The 16,981-nt window shown below is 40.2% G+C and overlaps 2 protein-coding genes across 2 annotated transcripts in view; both read right to left on the reverse strand.

Moving 5' to 3' along the window:
• LOC144661050 (PTB domain-containing engulfment adapter protein 1-like) overlaps positions 1 to 1,590 on the reverse strand; it is a 10,555-nt gene extending 8,965 nt beyond the window's left edge. Inside the window, 2 exon segments of the mRNA XM_078521760.1 lie at positions 1,145 to 1,286; positions 1,403 to 1,590. Coding sequence (XP_078377886.1) covers positions 1,145 to 1,286; positions 1,403 to 1,451 — 191 coding nt within the window. The 5' untranslated portion in view covers positions 1,452 to 1,590.
• A 2,628-nt stretch (positions 1,591 to 4,218) lies between these two features.
• On the reverse strand, positions 4,219 to 16,751 carry LOC144661052 (uncharacterized). Its single transcript, XM_078521761.1, has 14 exons — positions 16,677 to 16,751; positions 15,410 to 15,501; positions 14,380 to 14,497; positions 14,084 to 14,172; positions 13,787 to 13,876; positions 13,566 to 13,681; positions 11,068 to 11,335; positions 10,664 to 10,760; positions 9,473 to 9,524; positions 8,299 to 8,779; positions 7,212 to 7,427; positions 6,808 to 6,904; positions 5,622 to 5,673; positions 4,219 to 4,925 (listed from the first exon to the last, which is right to left on the reverse strand). The coding sequence occupies exons 2-14, from the start codon at positions 15,469 to 15,471 to the stop codon at positions 4,441 to 4,443; spliced, it is 2,223 nt and encodes a 740-aa protein (XP_078377887.1). The 5' UTR covers positions 15,472 to 15,501; positions 16,677 to 16,751; the 3' UTR covers positions 4,219 to 4,440.
• Between the last annotated feature and the right edge of the window lie 230 nt (positions 16,752 to 16,981).

Here is a 16,981-nt window from a genome sequence, read left to right on the forward strand (position 1 = left end):
CACACACTTGCAATATGAGGGTTTTGGACGCAAATCCAAAAAAAACAGTGAGGGGCGAGAATGGCGAAGCCGGCAGGCGAGCCAGGCGAAGCCCCGAACGCATTTTTTTGGATTTGCGCCAAAACCCTCATATTGCAAGTGTGTCTACCTGTGGGGAAACATACTGCTGTTGTCAAAGAAGCAGTTAATTTAAATTTCTCCCCCAGCTTCTGTGTACATGGGTATGCCTTCTTTTCAAAGACAATTCCCGATATAAAAAATTTCCCACTTAAAGTATTTGCCATCAAGCTTTTTTAGTACTAACTAGTCTTTTTGGAGAGTTTTGCTAAAAACAAAGTTGAATGAAAACTAATGTACACAATGGTTGAATAATTATTAACACAGCTATAACAAAACAGTAATTTAATTTTGACCTTGAGTATAAGAGATAAAAAAGAAACAAAGTTTTCAGTAACCCCTAAGGGTACGTATAAACACAGATCGGGATAAATTTAAAAATTTCATTTTTGGTACTAAATTGTTCGTGTCTGTTCACAAGCTTGGAACTATTAAAAAACCATCAGATATTGTTAATGAGTAGTTCAAGTATATCTTAAGAATAGAAAAGAATTAAATATAGTCACATGTGAATGTTTTAATTCAAAATAAGCCAGCTGAATCTTGTTCGACATCTGTGCTTGCCGATTTATCAAACTGTTTAGAGGTCGATCGCTGGTTTATTTTGAACTGGAGGCGTGAGATTTTGGTGCGAAAGCGTTATTGGCCTGGGAGAAATACTTAGCAATTTCCGGGCCAACGAAGAGCCGCAAAGTCGTTTTATTTGAGCCAAATTATATTTCTGACCGGGGACAGTTCCTTTCATTACAACAGAAATTAGTGTGTTTTGAATGGAAATATGATATCTACCAATACACCGTGTGAAGATAAAGGAAGAGCTAGAGAGTTGATCCATCGATTGAAGCCTCGTGGTTTTCCGAGATCGAACGCAACCAAATGTTCTGCGAGCGCTAATGGCCAACGATTTATTAAAGAATATCAGATAAGACTACACTAACATGTAAATGCACGTAATCATTTAACTTCTCAGAGGAATATTTTTGAGGAATAATCTTGCTATATTGGATATTAAATTCTTAATCCTTACGCAAAACAAAGCTTAGAACCGGACCGTGTTTTTTTCCATGTGACACATTCAGCGGGCCACACACATACCTTGACAGCGTAAACCACAGAACCTTGTTGTAAAGCCTCCGAAGAATGAATCCAAGTCTTTCCAGTCCCACTTTCTGTTAAACGAAGTTAAATATTAGTCTAAGCGTCTAAGTGCTGTTCAATCAAAGGTGCACAACACAAATATGCCGAGCAGAAGGTTCGTAAGTCTGGAAATCAAACATCGATTTACCTTGGGGTTTACCACCTTTCTTGGAGCCCCACTTTAACACAGAAGTCATCCTAACCTCCTTCCTTTAAAGAATCAAAGCCGTAAAGCTCGTAGTACGTCCTCGTCGGACAATAAAAGAACGTAAAGATCCTGTGACGAGGTTACGGCAATTTGATATCCTCTCCAAATGACTCCAGCTTGTCAATATTATTTTGTTCTGACCGCAAATCATCAGCGGTAGTAACACAAATGAAGATTCTGGGAGTGTATGCATCACTGAGGGTTCCCATTTCCGTCATTTTCCGTCAAATAAAGGACTGAATATGAGACGCCTGCTGCACGCAGGCCAAGGTTCTTCCTTCTTTCAAAACTTCCTTTTTGGCGAATTCCTAGAGTAAACAGGATAAACGACAAATGCTTCAAGCTTCCTGTAGCATGGCCAAGAGCTGAGTAAATTACATTTGCACAAAATAATACTCATTCCGACATGTAGCTTCGACTCGAATTGATGCAGAAGAAAGAACAGTCTCTGATGTTTTAAAGTATGATGTCAATATAAAGTATCTCGCAGTTTTAACCTTGGTCTTTATGCCCGTTTTTTGGAGGGGGATCAAAAATCCTGAAAAAAAAAATCAAATAAATTGTTTGCAGACATCAAAAAGCATTGTCTGCAGGAAGATGCAGCCGGAAATAAACTGTTTGCACAGACAACGACACTGAAAAAATTGTTTGCCCCCCCCCCCCCCCTTCCAAAATAATGATGGTCCATTTCGGTCAAATATAATGTTATGGGACGAGAGTGGGGATGGGGGATGCTCCCAGCCTGTTGTAAACGGACTCCAGTATTGAGCACAATTGCAGTCTGTTTAACATGCATTTAGCGGATATCTTTAAGACCAAAATAAACCGCAACTTAAAAGACCTCCGTTTATAGAGGGTCTAACGCGGCGAGGTGTTTCTTTTTTGCTTGGACCAAAAATAAATAGTTTCCGCAGAGAGAGATTAGTCTGTTTAATTTCTCAAGTCTCCTCAATATTATAAGCCTAGTCTGAGCCTGCCATGAATAAAGCTGAGAACTAAACTACCACGGAGCTGGATTGAGGATGCAATCACCTTGATTTACTTATCCGACTTCTTCTCTTCTCCTCTTTGATACTCCCACCTCTTTCCGGGATTACATGAGTGGCTACTGAAGCCCCGCCCAGACAGCATCCTTTTACGTTTCATGATCAAACGAGCATAGACCCCGGCCGGGGAACAACTACCTTATTGTTACTTATTTTCGCGGGACTTAATTTTCGCGATTTTCGCGATTTTCAAAAAATCGCGAAATTAAAAACCCGCGAAAATTAATTCTAAACGATTTCTATTGTATTTTTTTATGCTAATTACGTATTTTTGGCCAAATCGCGAAAATTAAGTCTCGCAAAATATTCCTGTTCCTTTTCGCGAAATTAAGTACCCGCGAAAATAAGTAACAATAAGGTATTCAAACCAAAAATTTAAGAACTGATAGCAGCATAACAGCAACACGGAAAGATTATCCGTGCTAGACTCTGTACATTTCCAGGTGTTACCTTGAGTATAAATACAGCGATCACTGTACCGCTAAAATCTCTGACAATGTTTGTCAATACTTTATGATTTTTCCGCCTGGGTAGGAGCTTATATTCTCATGACTTCAGTGACTTGTATGCTGGAGTTTGTATTGATATTTTGAGGAGAACACAGCAGTTGATCACTGATCTAAAGAGTAGATTTGCCGCACTATAACACATTTCCTACGTGAGCAGCGACGGCGGTTTCGCCTGTTTTACATGCCACTAGGCGAAAACAAAAACCCGCGTTGTGCCTAAATATCGTAATTTTTAATTCACTAGTGATATTAGTGCGTTTTTGCCGAAACCCTCAATATCTTCACGTATTAACTGACCGAAGAAAAATAAATAGTCAATAGCACTTGAAGAGGTAAAACACATACAAGCGCTCCGCTTTTTATAACTCTCAAATATTTTTGTGTTACCAGGAAGTAACAATCGTGTTAATATTGAACGTAAAAATAGTCGGGAATATAAACAGAATCGAGTTACTAACAAGAATCCTCGTGAGATTTTTTTTTGGTTTTCTTTTACAGGATGTTATGTCCACCAATTTCAATGGTCTGATAAGGGACGACCTTGTGACGCCATATCCGAGATGCTGAAAACGGAGAATACAGTTCTACATGAAAATACTTACGCGTATTTCCAGGGCTGTCGAATACTTTTTGGTGTTAGCTGGACTCTCAAATTTTGAAAACTTCACGAATGGTAGGTAATGCTACATACCTCATTGCTACATGCCGTTTGACAAGAGGATTTATCCAATAAGGAGAGGGGACTAGGGAGATGGTCCACTTTCCCTTGTCCTCGTTCTTTTCCTTTCCAGTTCGCGCGGTCGTTCGCCTGTCTGTTTCTCCCTTGCATTCTGTGAAAGAGTAGTCTTCTATTGGAATTTGGAAATGTTGGTTTTCCAGGAGGAAAACGGCCGGAGAACCCGTAGAAAGGCCCTCGGACTAAGGCGACAACCGACAACAAACTCGATCCACATATGGCACCGGGCCGGAATCGAACCCGGGTCACATTGGTGGGAGACGAGCGCTCTCACCACTGCTCCATCTCTGCTACCCAACCTTGTAAGAACCTTATTTTCTGTTGTCTGACATCCGATGCTAAGGTATGGCGGACGGTATTAGCAAATAATAAGTAAATGAAATAACACCGGCTGGGCAAAAATAACGAAACAGTTTATTCAGGAGTACATTATGGATACTAGAATACTAGGCTCACACCCTGGGCCTCTGCAGGAGATGTACGCTAAATAAAAAAAGACTTTCTCGTACGGAAGACCATCGATCGATACGTCAGCTGCGTAGATCGAATAGAGGGTGTTACATAAAAACTGAGTGCTGTCTAATCTAATGACCATATTTTCTTTGAAATCTTTAGGCGAGATTTACCTTTGATTTATAAAAACCAAAAACATACAGCAAGAGCTGATTAAGCTCTGCGTAAAAAAGATTACAAAGAATTTGAAGCTGCCTGGATACCAATTTCACACAAGCCCATTGATGTGCTACAAATGAGCTGAACCGCGGTAATCGTTGGCAGCTTCATGCCACTGCATTTGTTAGACAGCATTTGGTATACTGTCTCCTTGGACACTTTTCTTGAGCAATTGACATCTTCAAAATGTGATATCTTGAATATTTTTCGATCGCTCACTGCCACCTGAGAGGCGGAAACTAAAGATGGAAAATACTTGCGAAATGTCTTAACGGCATTTCTGGCCATTTTATCTGAATCGACTGCTTTTCTGAGAATGATTTCGTCAATTTTTCCGGTTTTTGTGTATGTGGTTTTTACAGAGAAACCTTGAGACAGTAGTAGATTTTTTGAAGTCGATCGTAGTGAGTAGAGGACGGATTTGGACACTGGTTCCATAAGGCCATCTTTGTTGGTGACTGTGACAGACTCGGCAAAGAATCTCTCTTCATCTCTGTAAGCTTAAGGAAAAGAAAGCAAAATTGTTAATCTGCTGTATTTAAAGGAATATAATTTGGCAAGGTCAGCACTACATTACGCCGCTTCGATTCTCTTTCCTGATTAGAGTAAACTCGAATCTCTGTGACACTGTAGCCCCAGAAAATATGGTAGAAGGAGCGAAATGCTTATGGGGACGCAAATGCAAGCAAGATGGCGGACAAGCCACGCTTCATTCATTCGCTTGCTTACGTTTGTGCTAGCATTTGTGTTAGCAATGATCACCAGTGAAGCAGCACAAATACAAGCACAAACCAGGTGCAAGAAAATGGACAATTTTCCATCCTTGCACTTGCATTTGCGCTTGCGTTTGCGTTGAATTAGTTCACACGTGTTTTCCTTCCATTTGCACCAGAGTTTGCATTTGCGTTTGCGTTGAACCAGTTTACACACAAGTTTACACGTGTTTTTCCTTGAATTTGCGTTTGCATCACGTGTAAACCAGGCTTAACGGCTGGTTTACACGATGTATTTGATAAGCGGGAAACACTGAGTTATAGGCAATGAATCTGGCTGGCGTGTGATGAAATAAAATAAATTTGAAAGGAGCTATTTGAACTGGCGCTGCAACCACGGCGATTTGAGGCTGGAAATCGTTTCGCGTTTAACTTGTTTCCAGGAAAACCCGAACGTATTTTAAACTGTAGTAAGTTACTTACTAGAATCTTTCAGTTGTATCTCAATGGGCCAATGATCGCTCACATCTTCAGCCTGTAAGGATTGTAAGCAAAGGTACGTCAATTGTATTTACAAGTTAAAACCTTACATAGTAGATTTGTTGGAAAACTGACATTTTTGAAAACAATGAAAGGGCTGCCAAAAAATTTACTTAAAGAAATATACTATAAAGGTATCGTCCCAAGCATCACCTATTGTATCTCGGTCTGGGGATCATGTTCCTTGGCCACATTCAACGACTTGGAACTATTACACATTAAAGCTGCCAAATTAATTCACAAGCTACCCAGTGAAACACCTGATGCTGCCGTTCTTCAAATTGTAAAGTGGAAGCCTTTGAATTATATTTACAAGCGAAGGCTTGCTTCCATTATGTACCAGGTGTACAATCACTCTCTACCTGATCAACTTACATCCCTGCTTGGAACACGTTACGACGATAATAATTATAAATTAAGGCGCTCTAATGACTTTTCTCTAATACGTTACAATAGTTTACTTGGAAGAAACAGCGTGAGATATCGGGGCCCTATTGTATGGAACTCAATCCCGAGAAACATCAGAAACGCTGCCTCCTTACAGCTTTTCAAAGCAAGTCTTAAACGTGTCTCTAGATCTATAGACCTAATCCAGTTTGAGAAAGAGGCCTGCTTGATTAATTCCAAGGATTCTGACTTCATATATTTTTAATTCTCTTTTTATATTTCTTTTTCATTAATAGTTATATGTTTTGTTAGTGTATTATTTAATGGCAGGTCCACACCAGCCTTTATGGTTGCCCTACGAGACCTGCCTTAACAAAAAGCTATGTATGTATGTATGCACAAAACTATGACTATGAAAAACACCTTCCATACAGGGTTTTTCCGTTAGGTATGTAGAAGTGGGATTTAAAACTTTTCATCTATTCTAACTTTAAATCCTTAAATAATAGAAAAGGGTACTCCAGACCATGCATATGTGAAAGACCAATAGGTGAGTTCCCCGCCACCGGCTACTGGGGTACCACTATGATCTAGCAGTCCCTTGCCTCAACCCGGATCAAACACGCCTCCCAACTTCCAACCACCCCCATCTATCAAAACGTCACACCCCACTAGAAGATGGCCAAGGTTAGAGTGCCCTCACCCAATGTGAAATACCATCTGGCAAGATAGAGAAATGTACCTGTTCTTGATTAAGACCATAAGCCTCATCATAACGAAACACACTCGCACTGTCTGCGAAAACTCCTCTGATCATGTTATGGCCGGCGACAACCATCCTAAAAAAGAAAGCAGTCAAGTTAAAATTCACGTGCCCACAATAAATTGTTTCTTTTTGCGTCGGCTACTTGTGCATACATACGCTGTTACTTGTTTGATCTGTAACTCAAAGTAGTTTTGACTGACATATTTAAAAAGATCTTAACGCTGCAGGAAGTGGACAGACTGCAAATAAAACAGTCGATGAAGAATTTGGTTTTATCATTTATTTTTCTTATCCTGTCAAAATTAAACATAAAGGTTCTATAACCTCCCCAATTACAAAGAAGAGAGAACACTTCTTTATTCTATATTCGGCTCATGTACCTGTCATACGGGCAATCAGATTTTGCCACGGTGGTGTCCACGTCATCAGAAAACAGCCAATAAAATCGTCTGTCTGTGGCGAGCCTTATTTTCTCCCAGGCGGACTTGATGACATAACTACAGCCGGCATTGAAGTCACCTAAGATCATGACGTCCTTCAAGCTCCATTTTCGTGTAATGTCGTCATAAACGTGAACTAGGCCATGATCCGAAATGCTGAAAACGGAGAATACAGTTCTACATGAAAATACTTACGTCGTATTTCCAGGGCTGTCGAATGCTTTTCGGTGTTAGCTGGACTCTCAAATTTTGAAAACTTAACGAATGGTAGGTAATGCTACACACCTCATTGCTACATGCCGTGTGACAAGAGGATTTATCCAATAAGGAGAGGGGACTAGGGAGATGGTCCACTTTCCCTTGTCCTCGTTCTTTTCCTTTCCAGTTCGCGCGGTCGTTCGCCTGTCTGTTTCTCCCTTGCATTCTGTGAAAGAGTAGTCTTCTATTGGAATTTGAAAATGTTGGTTTTCCAGGAGGAAAACGGCCGGAGAACCCGTAGAAAGGCCCTCGGACTAAGGCGACAACCGACAACAAACTCGATCCACATATGGCACCGGGCCGGAATCGAACCCGGGTCACATTGGTGGGAGACGAGCGCTCTCACCACTGCTCCATCTCTGCTACCCAACCTTGTAAGAACCTTATTTTCTGTTGTCTGACATCCGATGCTAAGGTATGGCGGACTGTATTAGCAAATAATAAGTAAATGAAATAACACTGGGTAAAAATAACGAAACAGTTTATTCTGGAGTACATAATGGATACAAGAATACTAAGCTCACATCCTAGGGTTCTGTGGAATATGTAAGCTAAATAAAAAGTGACAAGACTCTCTCCTACAGAGGGCCATCGATCGATACGTCAGCTGCGTAAATCGAAAAGAAGCGTTAAATACTGAAAATTTGAGTTTTGTCTAATCTACAGACCATATTTCCTTTGACTGAAAACTTCAGGCGAGGTTCACCTTTGATTTATAAAACAAACACATACAGCAAGAGCTGATTTAGCCTTGCATAAAAAAGATTACAATGAATTCAAAGCCGCCTGGATGCCAATTTCACACAAGCCCAGGGATGTGCTACAAATGAGCTGAACGGCGTTAATCGTTGGCAGCCTCATGCCACTGCATTTATTAGACAGCATTTGGTACACTGTCTCCTTGGACACTTCTCTAGAGCAATGGACATCTTCAAAAGTCGATATCTTAAATATTTTTCGATCGCTCACCGCCACCTGAGAGGCGGAAACTAAAGATGGAAAATACTTGTGAAATGTCTTAACGGCATTTCTGGCCATTTCATCTGAATCGACTGCTTTTGTAAGAATAATTTCATCAATTTTTCCGGTTTTTGTGTAGGTGGTTTTTACAGAGAAACCTTGAGACAGTAGTGGATTTTTTGAAGTCGATCGTAGAGAGTAGAGGACGGATTTGGACACTGGTTCCATAAGGCCATCTTTGTTGGTGACTGTGACAGACTCGGCAAAGAATCTCTCTTCATCTCTGTAAGCTTAAGGAAAAGAAAGCAAAATTGTTAATCTGCTGTATTTAAAGGAATATAATTTGGCAAGGTCAGCACTACATTACGCCGCTTCGATTCTCTTTCCTGATTAGAGTAAACTCGAATCTCTGTGACACTGTAGCCCCAGAAAATATGGTAGAAGGAGCGAAATGCCTATGGCAACGCAAATGCAAGCAAGATGGCGGACAAGCCACGCTTCATTCATTCGCTTGCTTACGTTTGTGCTAGCATTTGTGTTAGCAATGATCACCAGTGAAGCAGCACAAATACAAGCACAAACCAGGTGCAAGAAAATGGACAATTTTCCATCCTTGCACTTGCATTTGCGCTTGCGTTTGCGTTGAATTAGTTCACACGTGTTTTCCTTCCATTTGCACCAGAGTTTGCATTTGCGTTTGCGTTGAACCAGTTTACACACAAGTTTACACGTGTTTTTCCTTGAATTTGCGTTTGCATCACGTGTAAACCAGGCTTAACGGCTGGTTTACACGATGTATTTGATAAGGAAACACTGAGTTATAGGCAATGAATCTGGCTGGCGTGTGATGAAATAAAATAAATTTGAAAGGAGCTATTTGAACTGGCGCTGCAACCACGGCTATTTGAGGCTGGAAATCGTTTTGCGTTTAACTTGTTTCCAGGAAAACCCGAACGTATTTTAAACTGTAGTAAGTTACTTACTAGAATCTTTCAGTTGTATCTCAATGGGCCAATGATCGCTCACATCTTCAGCCTGTAAGGATTGTAAGCAAAGGTACGTCAATTGTATTTACAAGTTAAAACCTTACATAGTAGATTTGTTGGAAAACTGACATTTTTGAAAACAATGAAAGGGCTGCCAAAAAATTTACTTGAAGAAATATACTATAAAGGTATCGTCCCAAGCATCACCTATTGTATCTCGGTCTGGGGATCATGTTCCTTGGCCACATTCAACGACTTGGAACTATTACACATTAAAGCTGCCAAATTAATTCACAAGCTACCCAGTGAAACACCTGATGCTGCCGTTCTTCAAATTGTAAAGTGGAAGCCTTTGAATTATATTTACAAGCGAAGGCTTGCTTCCATTATGTACCAGGTGTACAATCACTCTCTACCTGATCAACTTACATCCCTGCTTGGAACACGTTACGACGATAATAATTATAAATTAAGGCGCTCTAATGACTTTTCTCTAATACGTTACAATAGTTTACTTGGAAGAAACAGCGTGAGATATCGGGGCCCTATTGTATGGAACTCAATCCCGAGAAACATCAGAAACGCTGCCTCCTTACAGCTTTTCAAAGCAAGTCTTAAACGTGTCCCTAGATCTATAGACCTAATCCAGTTTGAGAAAGAGGCCTGCTTGATTAATTCCAAGGATTCTGACTTCATATATTTTTAATTCTCTTTTTATATTTCTTTTTCATTAATAGTTATATGTTTTGTTAGTGTATTATTTAATGGCAGGTCCACACCAGCCTTTATGGTTGCCCTACGAGACCTGCCTTAACAAAAAGCTATGTATGTATGTATGCACAAAACTATGACTATGAAAAACACCTTCCATACAGGGTTTTTCCGTTAGGTATGTAGAAGTGGGATTTAAAACTTTTCATCTATTCTAACTTTAAATCCTTAAATAATAGAAAAGGGTACTCCAGACCATGCATTATCTTATGTGAATGACCAATAGGTGAGTTCCCCCCACCGGCTACTGGGGTACCACTATGATCTAGCAGTCCCTTGCCTCAACCCGGATCAAACACGCCTCCCAACTTCCAACCACCCCCATCTATCAAAACGTCACACCCCACTAGAAGATGGCCACGGTTAGAGTGTCCTCACCCAATGTGAAATACCATCTGGCAAGATAGAGAAATGTACCTGTTCTTGATTAAGACCATAAGCCTCGTCATAACGAAACACACTCGCACTGTCTGCGAAAACTCCTCTTATCATGTTATGGCCGGCGACAACCATCCTAAAAAAAGAAAGCAGTCAAGTTAAAATTCACGTGCGCACAATAAAATGTTTCTTTTTGCGTCGGCTACTTGTGCATACATACGCTGTTACTTGTTTGATCTGTAACTCAAAGTAGTTTTGACTGACATATTTAAAAAGATCTTAACGCTGCAGGAAGTGGACAGACTGCGAATAAAACAGTCGATGAAGAATTTGGTTTTATCATTTATTTTTCTTATCCTGTCAAAATTAAACATAAAGGTTCTATAACCTCCCCAATTACAAAGAAGAGAGAACACTACTTTTTCTATATTCGGCTCATGTACCTGTCATACGGGCAATCAGATTTTGCCACGGTGGTGTCCACGTCATCAGAAAACAGCCAATAAAATCGTCTGTCTGTGGCGAGCCTTATTTTCTCCCAGGCGGACTTGATGACATAACTACAGCCGGCATTGAAGTCACCTAAGATCATGACGTCATTCAAGCTCCATTTTCGTGTAATGTCGTCATAAACGTCAACTAGTCGGTCGATTTCGGGAACTGCTTCTGATGGAGATGTGTGTATGGCGACCATTGCGAAGTCGGACACGTCTATATAAAAATGAGAATGATTAAAATGATAAGAAGTCTCGTAAATCGGGACAATATTCTTTACGGTACTGTCTGACTTTCACTTTGTTAGTGTTTGAACACTAACAAGTGGTTTAGGGCGCTGGTATTGTAATCCGGAGGCCGCCGGTTCGAGACCTGCCCTTGCCACTAGCTGGATTTGATTCTCGGTTGTCCCGAGTTCAAATCCTCGACCACGCTTTATAATAATAATAATAACAACTTTATTTAATGAGGGTTACACATTACAGTTGAAAACTGAAAAACCTGTGGCCCTCCCCTAGAATAAAAGTTAATACTACTACAAATATATTATCAATAAAAAAATGAGAACAGATAAAATAGATAAAAACTAGATAAAAATGCAAACAGTAATTTGGGTGTGACAGTATAAAAATTTAAAAATTATGACATGGGAAAGCTATCTAAGTCGGCATAACCTTCCTTAATAAAATTACTATAATTATGTTTAAAAGCCTTAATGCTAGTGCTAGTTCTAATATATATAGGCAAAGAGTTCCAACATTTAGTGGCTGAAACAAGAAAAGTTCTTCCACCTTCCGTTTCACGGTTATACCGAGGACAGCGTAAAGTAATATCACCATAGCGCGAGGTTCTGGTGGACATGTCATTGACACTTACAAGTCTGTTCCTTAAATACTCTGGGCATTGTCCATTTAGGCATTTGTAAATTAAGCATAGCTTATTAACAGTGATTTCATCATAAAAGGGCAACCAGTCTAGTCTCTTAAATAAACTTACAGTACGTTCATCTCTTGTTTTAACGCCAAGGATAACACGGGCAGCCCTTTTCTTGAGACGAAAAATTCTTCTTATGTTACTTTTAGATGTTGAACTCCAGACTGCTCCGCCGTACAGAAATATAGGCTTAATAGTTGCATTGTAGAAGAGTATGCGCTCGTTTAGAGGAAGATAATGTCTGATTGACCTAAGAACACCTAAACGCTTTGCTAGTTTCTTACATAAGTGATCGACATGTTCATTGAAACTTAGGTCTTGATCAACATGGACTCCAAGAAGCTTGTGGCTTGTGGTATTGTCTAAGGCTTCCCCGCTGCTGGTACAGACTTTCATCTCGTCGACACCTGTACTACCGATCTTAGTGCGTAGCCTACTCCCAGTTACAAACATAGACTTCGTCTTCTCGATATTTAGTTTGAAACGGTTATTTCTAGTCCAGTCCTCAAGCTCACGGGTGCTCTCACAGAGCCTGGAGCATAGACCAGAAGTATCAGTGTATGGCGAGGATGAGCTCAAAGTTGTATCATCCGCAAAGATGTCGACTGTGGTTGGTTGTGACACTCCCTCGGAAAGATCGTTTATGAATACCAGGAAGAGTAGTGGAGAGAGTACGGATCCCTGTGGTACACCATGTGTGAGAGCCTGGGACGAAGACTGTGCACTACCGCGGATGACCGTGCGCTGCCTGCGATTTTGAAGGAACGAGCGCATAAGGGCCAGGCTGCATTCATCCAGACCATAGATACGCAGCTTTGTATATAGCCAAGAGAGTATCAGGGACAGTCTGTCCCCTCATTTTCTCATGATATAGCCAACTGGTCTGCCTCCTGCCAGTTGGGATTTTTAACCTTGTTATATTCATTTAAAATTATTTGTTTCCTCTGTTTCAGTGGCATGCCTGTAAACTAGCTATCTCGTTGAGATATGAAGCTAAGTGCATGACCACTAGAAACATATCTTATTTTTTTATTATTATAACAAATAACTGCAGTTTTGGTTTTTTAAAAAAAGTACCCAACAGTCTTTCAAAACCTGGCCGGAATTGGCCCCTCCCCTGGCGAGACTCTGGAGAGCCCCAGCAGGCTCATTGAAAGCTAAAGCTAACCTCAGTATCACTGCCCCAAAGCAGCCAAGTCCAGATGCAAATAATGACAAGTAAAAACTAGGCATATATTGAGGAAGGACTCCGGCGATGTGGCTAAAGAAGGTTTATTCTGGACACCAGAGGGAAAGCGAGCACGGGGAAGGCCTAGAACAACTTGGCGAAGGTCGACCGAGAAAGAACTTAAGTCCCTGCACCTGACCTGGAATGGGATCCGGAAGGCGGCACAAGACCGCTCCCGCTGGAGAGAGACTGTAGAGGCCTTATGCGTCCAATGGCGCGAAAAGGATCGATGATGATGAAAAACTAGCCAAACTCTAAGAGGATAGCACAAAAAACTCAGCTTACACGTGTTGTGTGCCTTGAAGCGAACGATAAATGGTTCTCGTTGGAATTTATCCGTTTTAGTGCTTTCGTCACCATCGTCAAAGACGTAGCTGTCTTCGAGAGTTACCTTGTCGCTCCTGATGAAAAGAAAGAAACCTCCACATTATCAAAAAATTAAATAAGATTCAGATGATTTCGTACGGTAAAGAGTACATAGTGAAAGTTTCTACTGCTGTACGTACCTGTATAAATATGCATACTGCTCCTTGCTGACTGTCCGTCCAAGCCTGACACTCAAAGCCATCTTGTAGATCCCAGGTGGAGATGAAAATCTGTCGTGAACCAGAAAATAAATACTTTTGTTTGCTTGCATACCTGCCCGCCAACCAACCTACCCACCTTCTTTCCGAGTATTCCTAGCTTATTTGGTGGTCGATGTTTATTATTAATTTCATTTCCCGTTTCCGATACGATTTTAAGACAACATTCAATATTCACTATCCCAGCTTTGTTTCTTGTTACTGCGCTCGTTCGCTTACCTGTTTACAGACTCAAGAAGTTCGTTGATTGGATCGTCGTCAGCAGAGCGAATTTCCTGGATCAGTATGATGTCATATCTCAAAATAATCTGGAAAACAAACTATACATCAGCCTTTCTGTTTAATGTAACGATTACGAATGTAATCAGCGCATTTTCCGTGTCCAATTGCGCTTTAAAATTCAAGTCAGCTATGAGATTGGACGTCAGCATGTAAAGGCGCCTATGGAAGCCGTATTCAGTACATTTGTGATCTCACCCCACCCACATATTAAATACTACAATCGAATGGTGTACCTTGATGAGAACATCTTCAACCATCTGATTTTCCATTTTCCTTACTCCAAACACTTGAACGTTGAAAGCTGCTATCTTCAATGCTGTTCCTTCTCGGGTGGTGATGGGGAGTGTTTTACTGAGAAAGTAAAAAAATAAAATGGTCAGCCCACTTGTTCACCACGGTCAAACGTCTCAGGCAGCTTTTCTTTCCATTTCGGCGTTTTTTGTTCGTATTGAAGTGTTAGGATGAGCAAGGATAGATAAAAAATAGTTGCTTAGTGTAAGCATAATCCCATTTCCTCAGGTAAACGAGTGTTTTTACTTTTTAAATGTTCCGCATCCGAACCAAAGTGCTTTGACAAATGGCGCCGACAAGTCCGCATATCGCTATTTTCAAACACGTAGAACTTTTTTAGTAAAGCTCCAAAAAACTTAGTAAACCCTCAGAATACCGGTAATGTATCGAACTTTGAACTGTGAAAATTAAAACCTTATCTTTGCAGTACTTTTCTTATTTTTTGCATATTTCTGCCGTTTGACCGCGGTCGAGCCCACTTGTAGGGTAGAGCAGGGGACGAAAAAACAGGTAGAAAAGATGCTATTTTCTTGCAATCTGAAAAAAAATTGAACTCTACCGTCTGAGTGGGGCTGGATAATAAACTCCATCACTTGACTTGTTATGCAAACGTTAACAACAGCAAAACCTTTATTACTGTTGTTGTCTTCCTTTTTTACGCACTCGATTTTTAATTAACCGGTTTTTGCTTTACAATGCACAGTGATTTTATCAAAAACGTTTTTCAACCGCGTTCAATCTCATTCAAAAAAAAAAATTTTTTAGAAAAAGTGACTCAAGGCAGATAAAAATGGGGGTTTTTTTTTTTTAGCGGGCCGTCGGGGTTTTTTTAAGGTTTTTTTCCACCTCTTTTTTTTTAAAATTTTACCCGTTACTCCAAAACCCTGGGGGAACCTGAGTAACATTACAACAGTATGCTAACGAGTTCTTGCCGTCAAATGAACTCAAATGAAGATATTAATGCACACTCACCATAAGATTGGAAGAACCCCAAAGGCCAGCAGGAAAGACATCATTAATATCGGTTTAAACATACTTCAAGAGATCTCTCTTAAGCCTGTTGCCTAGGAGGGTAAGACACAAACTGTTAGTTAAGTAAAACTTTGCATCGGACTGTGTTCGGAGTGTATTTTTATCCTGGCCTTGCCATAGTTAGTTAGTCCCCTCTACTAACTATGTATTTGGTGATGACGTTACATAGAATCAAAAATCTTTCAAAGAATAAAAATCCCCCGAACACTGCGTTCTTTTCTAAGCCGGGGTTTAAATTTGAATGAATTCTTGAGGGGCTTCAACAAGACAGAGTAAAACTAAACTAATGAGGGTTTGCATTAGATATATAGTCTATCTATCTCAGCAAGAGAGGGACTGATGATGCTGCTCTAATCTGGCAACCAGCTAACGTACTACTTCACCCTGATAAAGCACAGCAAAGTAAATCGAAATAAAACAAAAAAGCCCAGATATCATTTCAGCCGAGCGAGATCAAACCCACCTTTGAAAACTGACAGTGAACGCTTGAAACAGCGGACAGCAGTCTAAAAAATAATCGCCGGTCGAGGTCGAGCAATCGGTGGAAAATATTCAGCTGTTTGAGAATTTGCTAGATAGTTGAGAACACGTCGTTTTCAAATAATGCTCTCTTAAAATGCACGAAAAAAAAAATCTGCTTTGTGCACTTAGTTCAGGATCAAGTCGTTTTTCAATTGGTCGAAAAATTTAAAACACCGTTTCGAAAGAAACTCCTGCTCGTCTTAAATTGGTCGACGCATAAAAATGGCCGTTTATATTAGAGGGTTTCGTTGGGTTTTTTTTGGGTTTTTTTTTGTTTTTTTTTTTATGGGAGGGTTGCTTTTTTTTTTTTTTGTTTGCCTTTTTTTTTATCAAAAAAATTTCCCCCACACCCCCCAATATTAACTGCCCTTTTAAAATACCAAAGGAACTCCTGCTCTGTGTACCTAGGTTACTCACGTCTTTTTTAATTGGTTGAGATATTGAAATATTAGAGAAATTTCTGCTCTGTTACTCGTGTCCGTCTTTAGACGAAATGACGAAATTCTGACAGCGACATGACCAACATGTATACCTATACTAACAGGGCCTCGTTACTTGTTCGTTACACGCTCTTATGAGAATCTTGCATTGCAAAACCGGCCGTACACGGGTCATTCTATTTGCATAGACAAAAAATTCTAATAAGATGCCTTAGCATCGCACTTACGAAAACTCAAATACTCACCTTGAAATCTGAAGGCTTTGCACAGTAGCTTTACACGTGTAAGCGCGTACTATAACAGACACACTATATTTTAACAACGTACTTTTAAAAACGACCTCAAATTTTCAAATTTTGCTGAACCGTTAAAGTAACTTTTCACATAATAAACAATAACCGGGACAATGGAGATAAAGACAAAAGACCCTCGAACACTGATTGGATGAAAGCCATAATAGCTCTATAGAAACACACAAAACTTTCGTAGGGTTAATTATCGTTTGTTTTATTGACTCTATTAATGCTCGTGTTTCATTGACTCCATTATA

Source organism: Oculina patagonica, chromosome 7 (genome assembly GCF_052425735.1).
Source record: "Oculina patagonica isolate OP01 chromosome 7, crgOcupat, whole genome shotgun sequence".
In the NCBI taxonomy this organism is placed as follows: Eukaryota; Metazoa; Cnidaria; class Anthozoa; order Scleractinia; family Oculinidae; genus Oculina; species Oculina patagonica.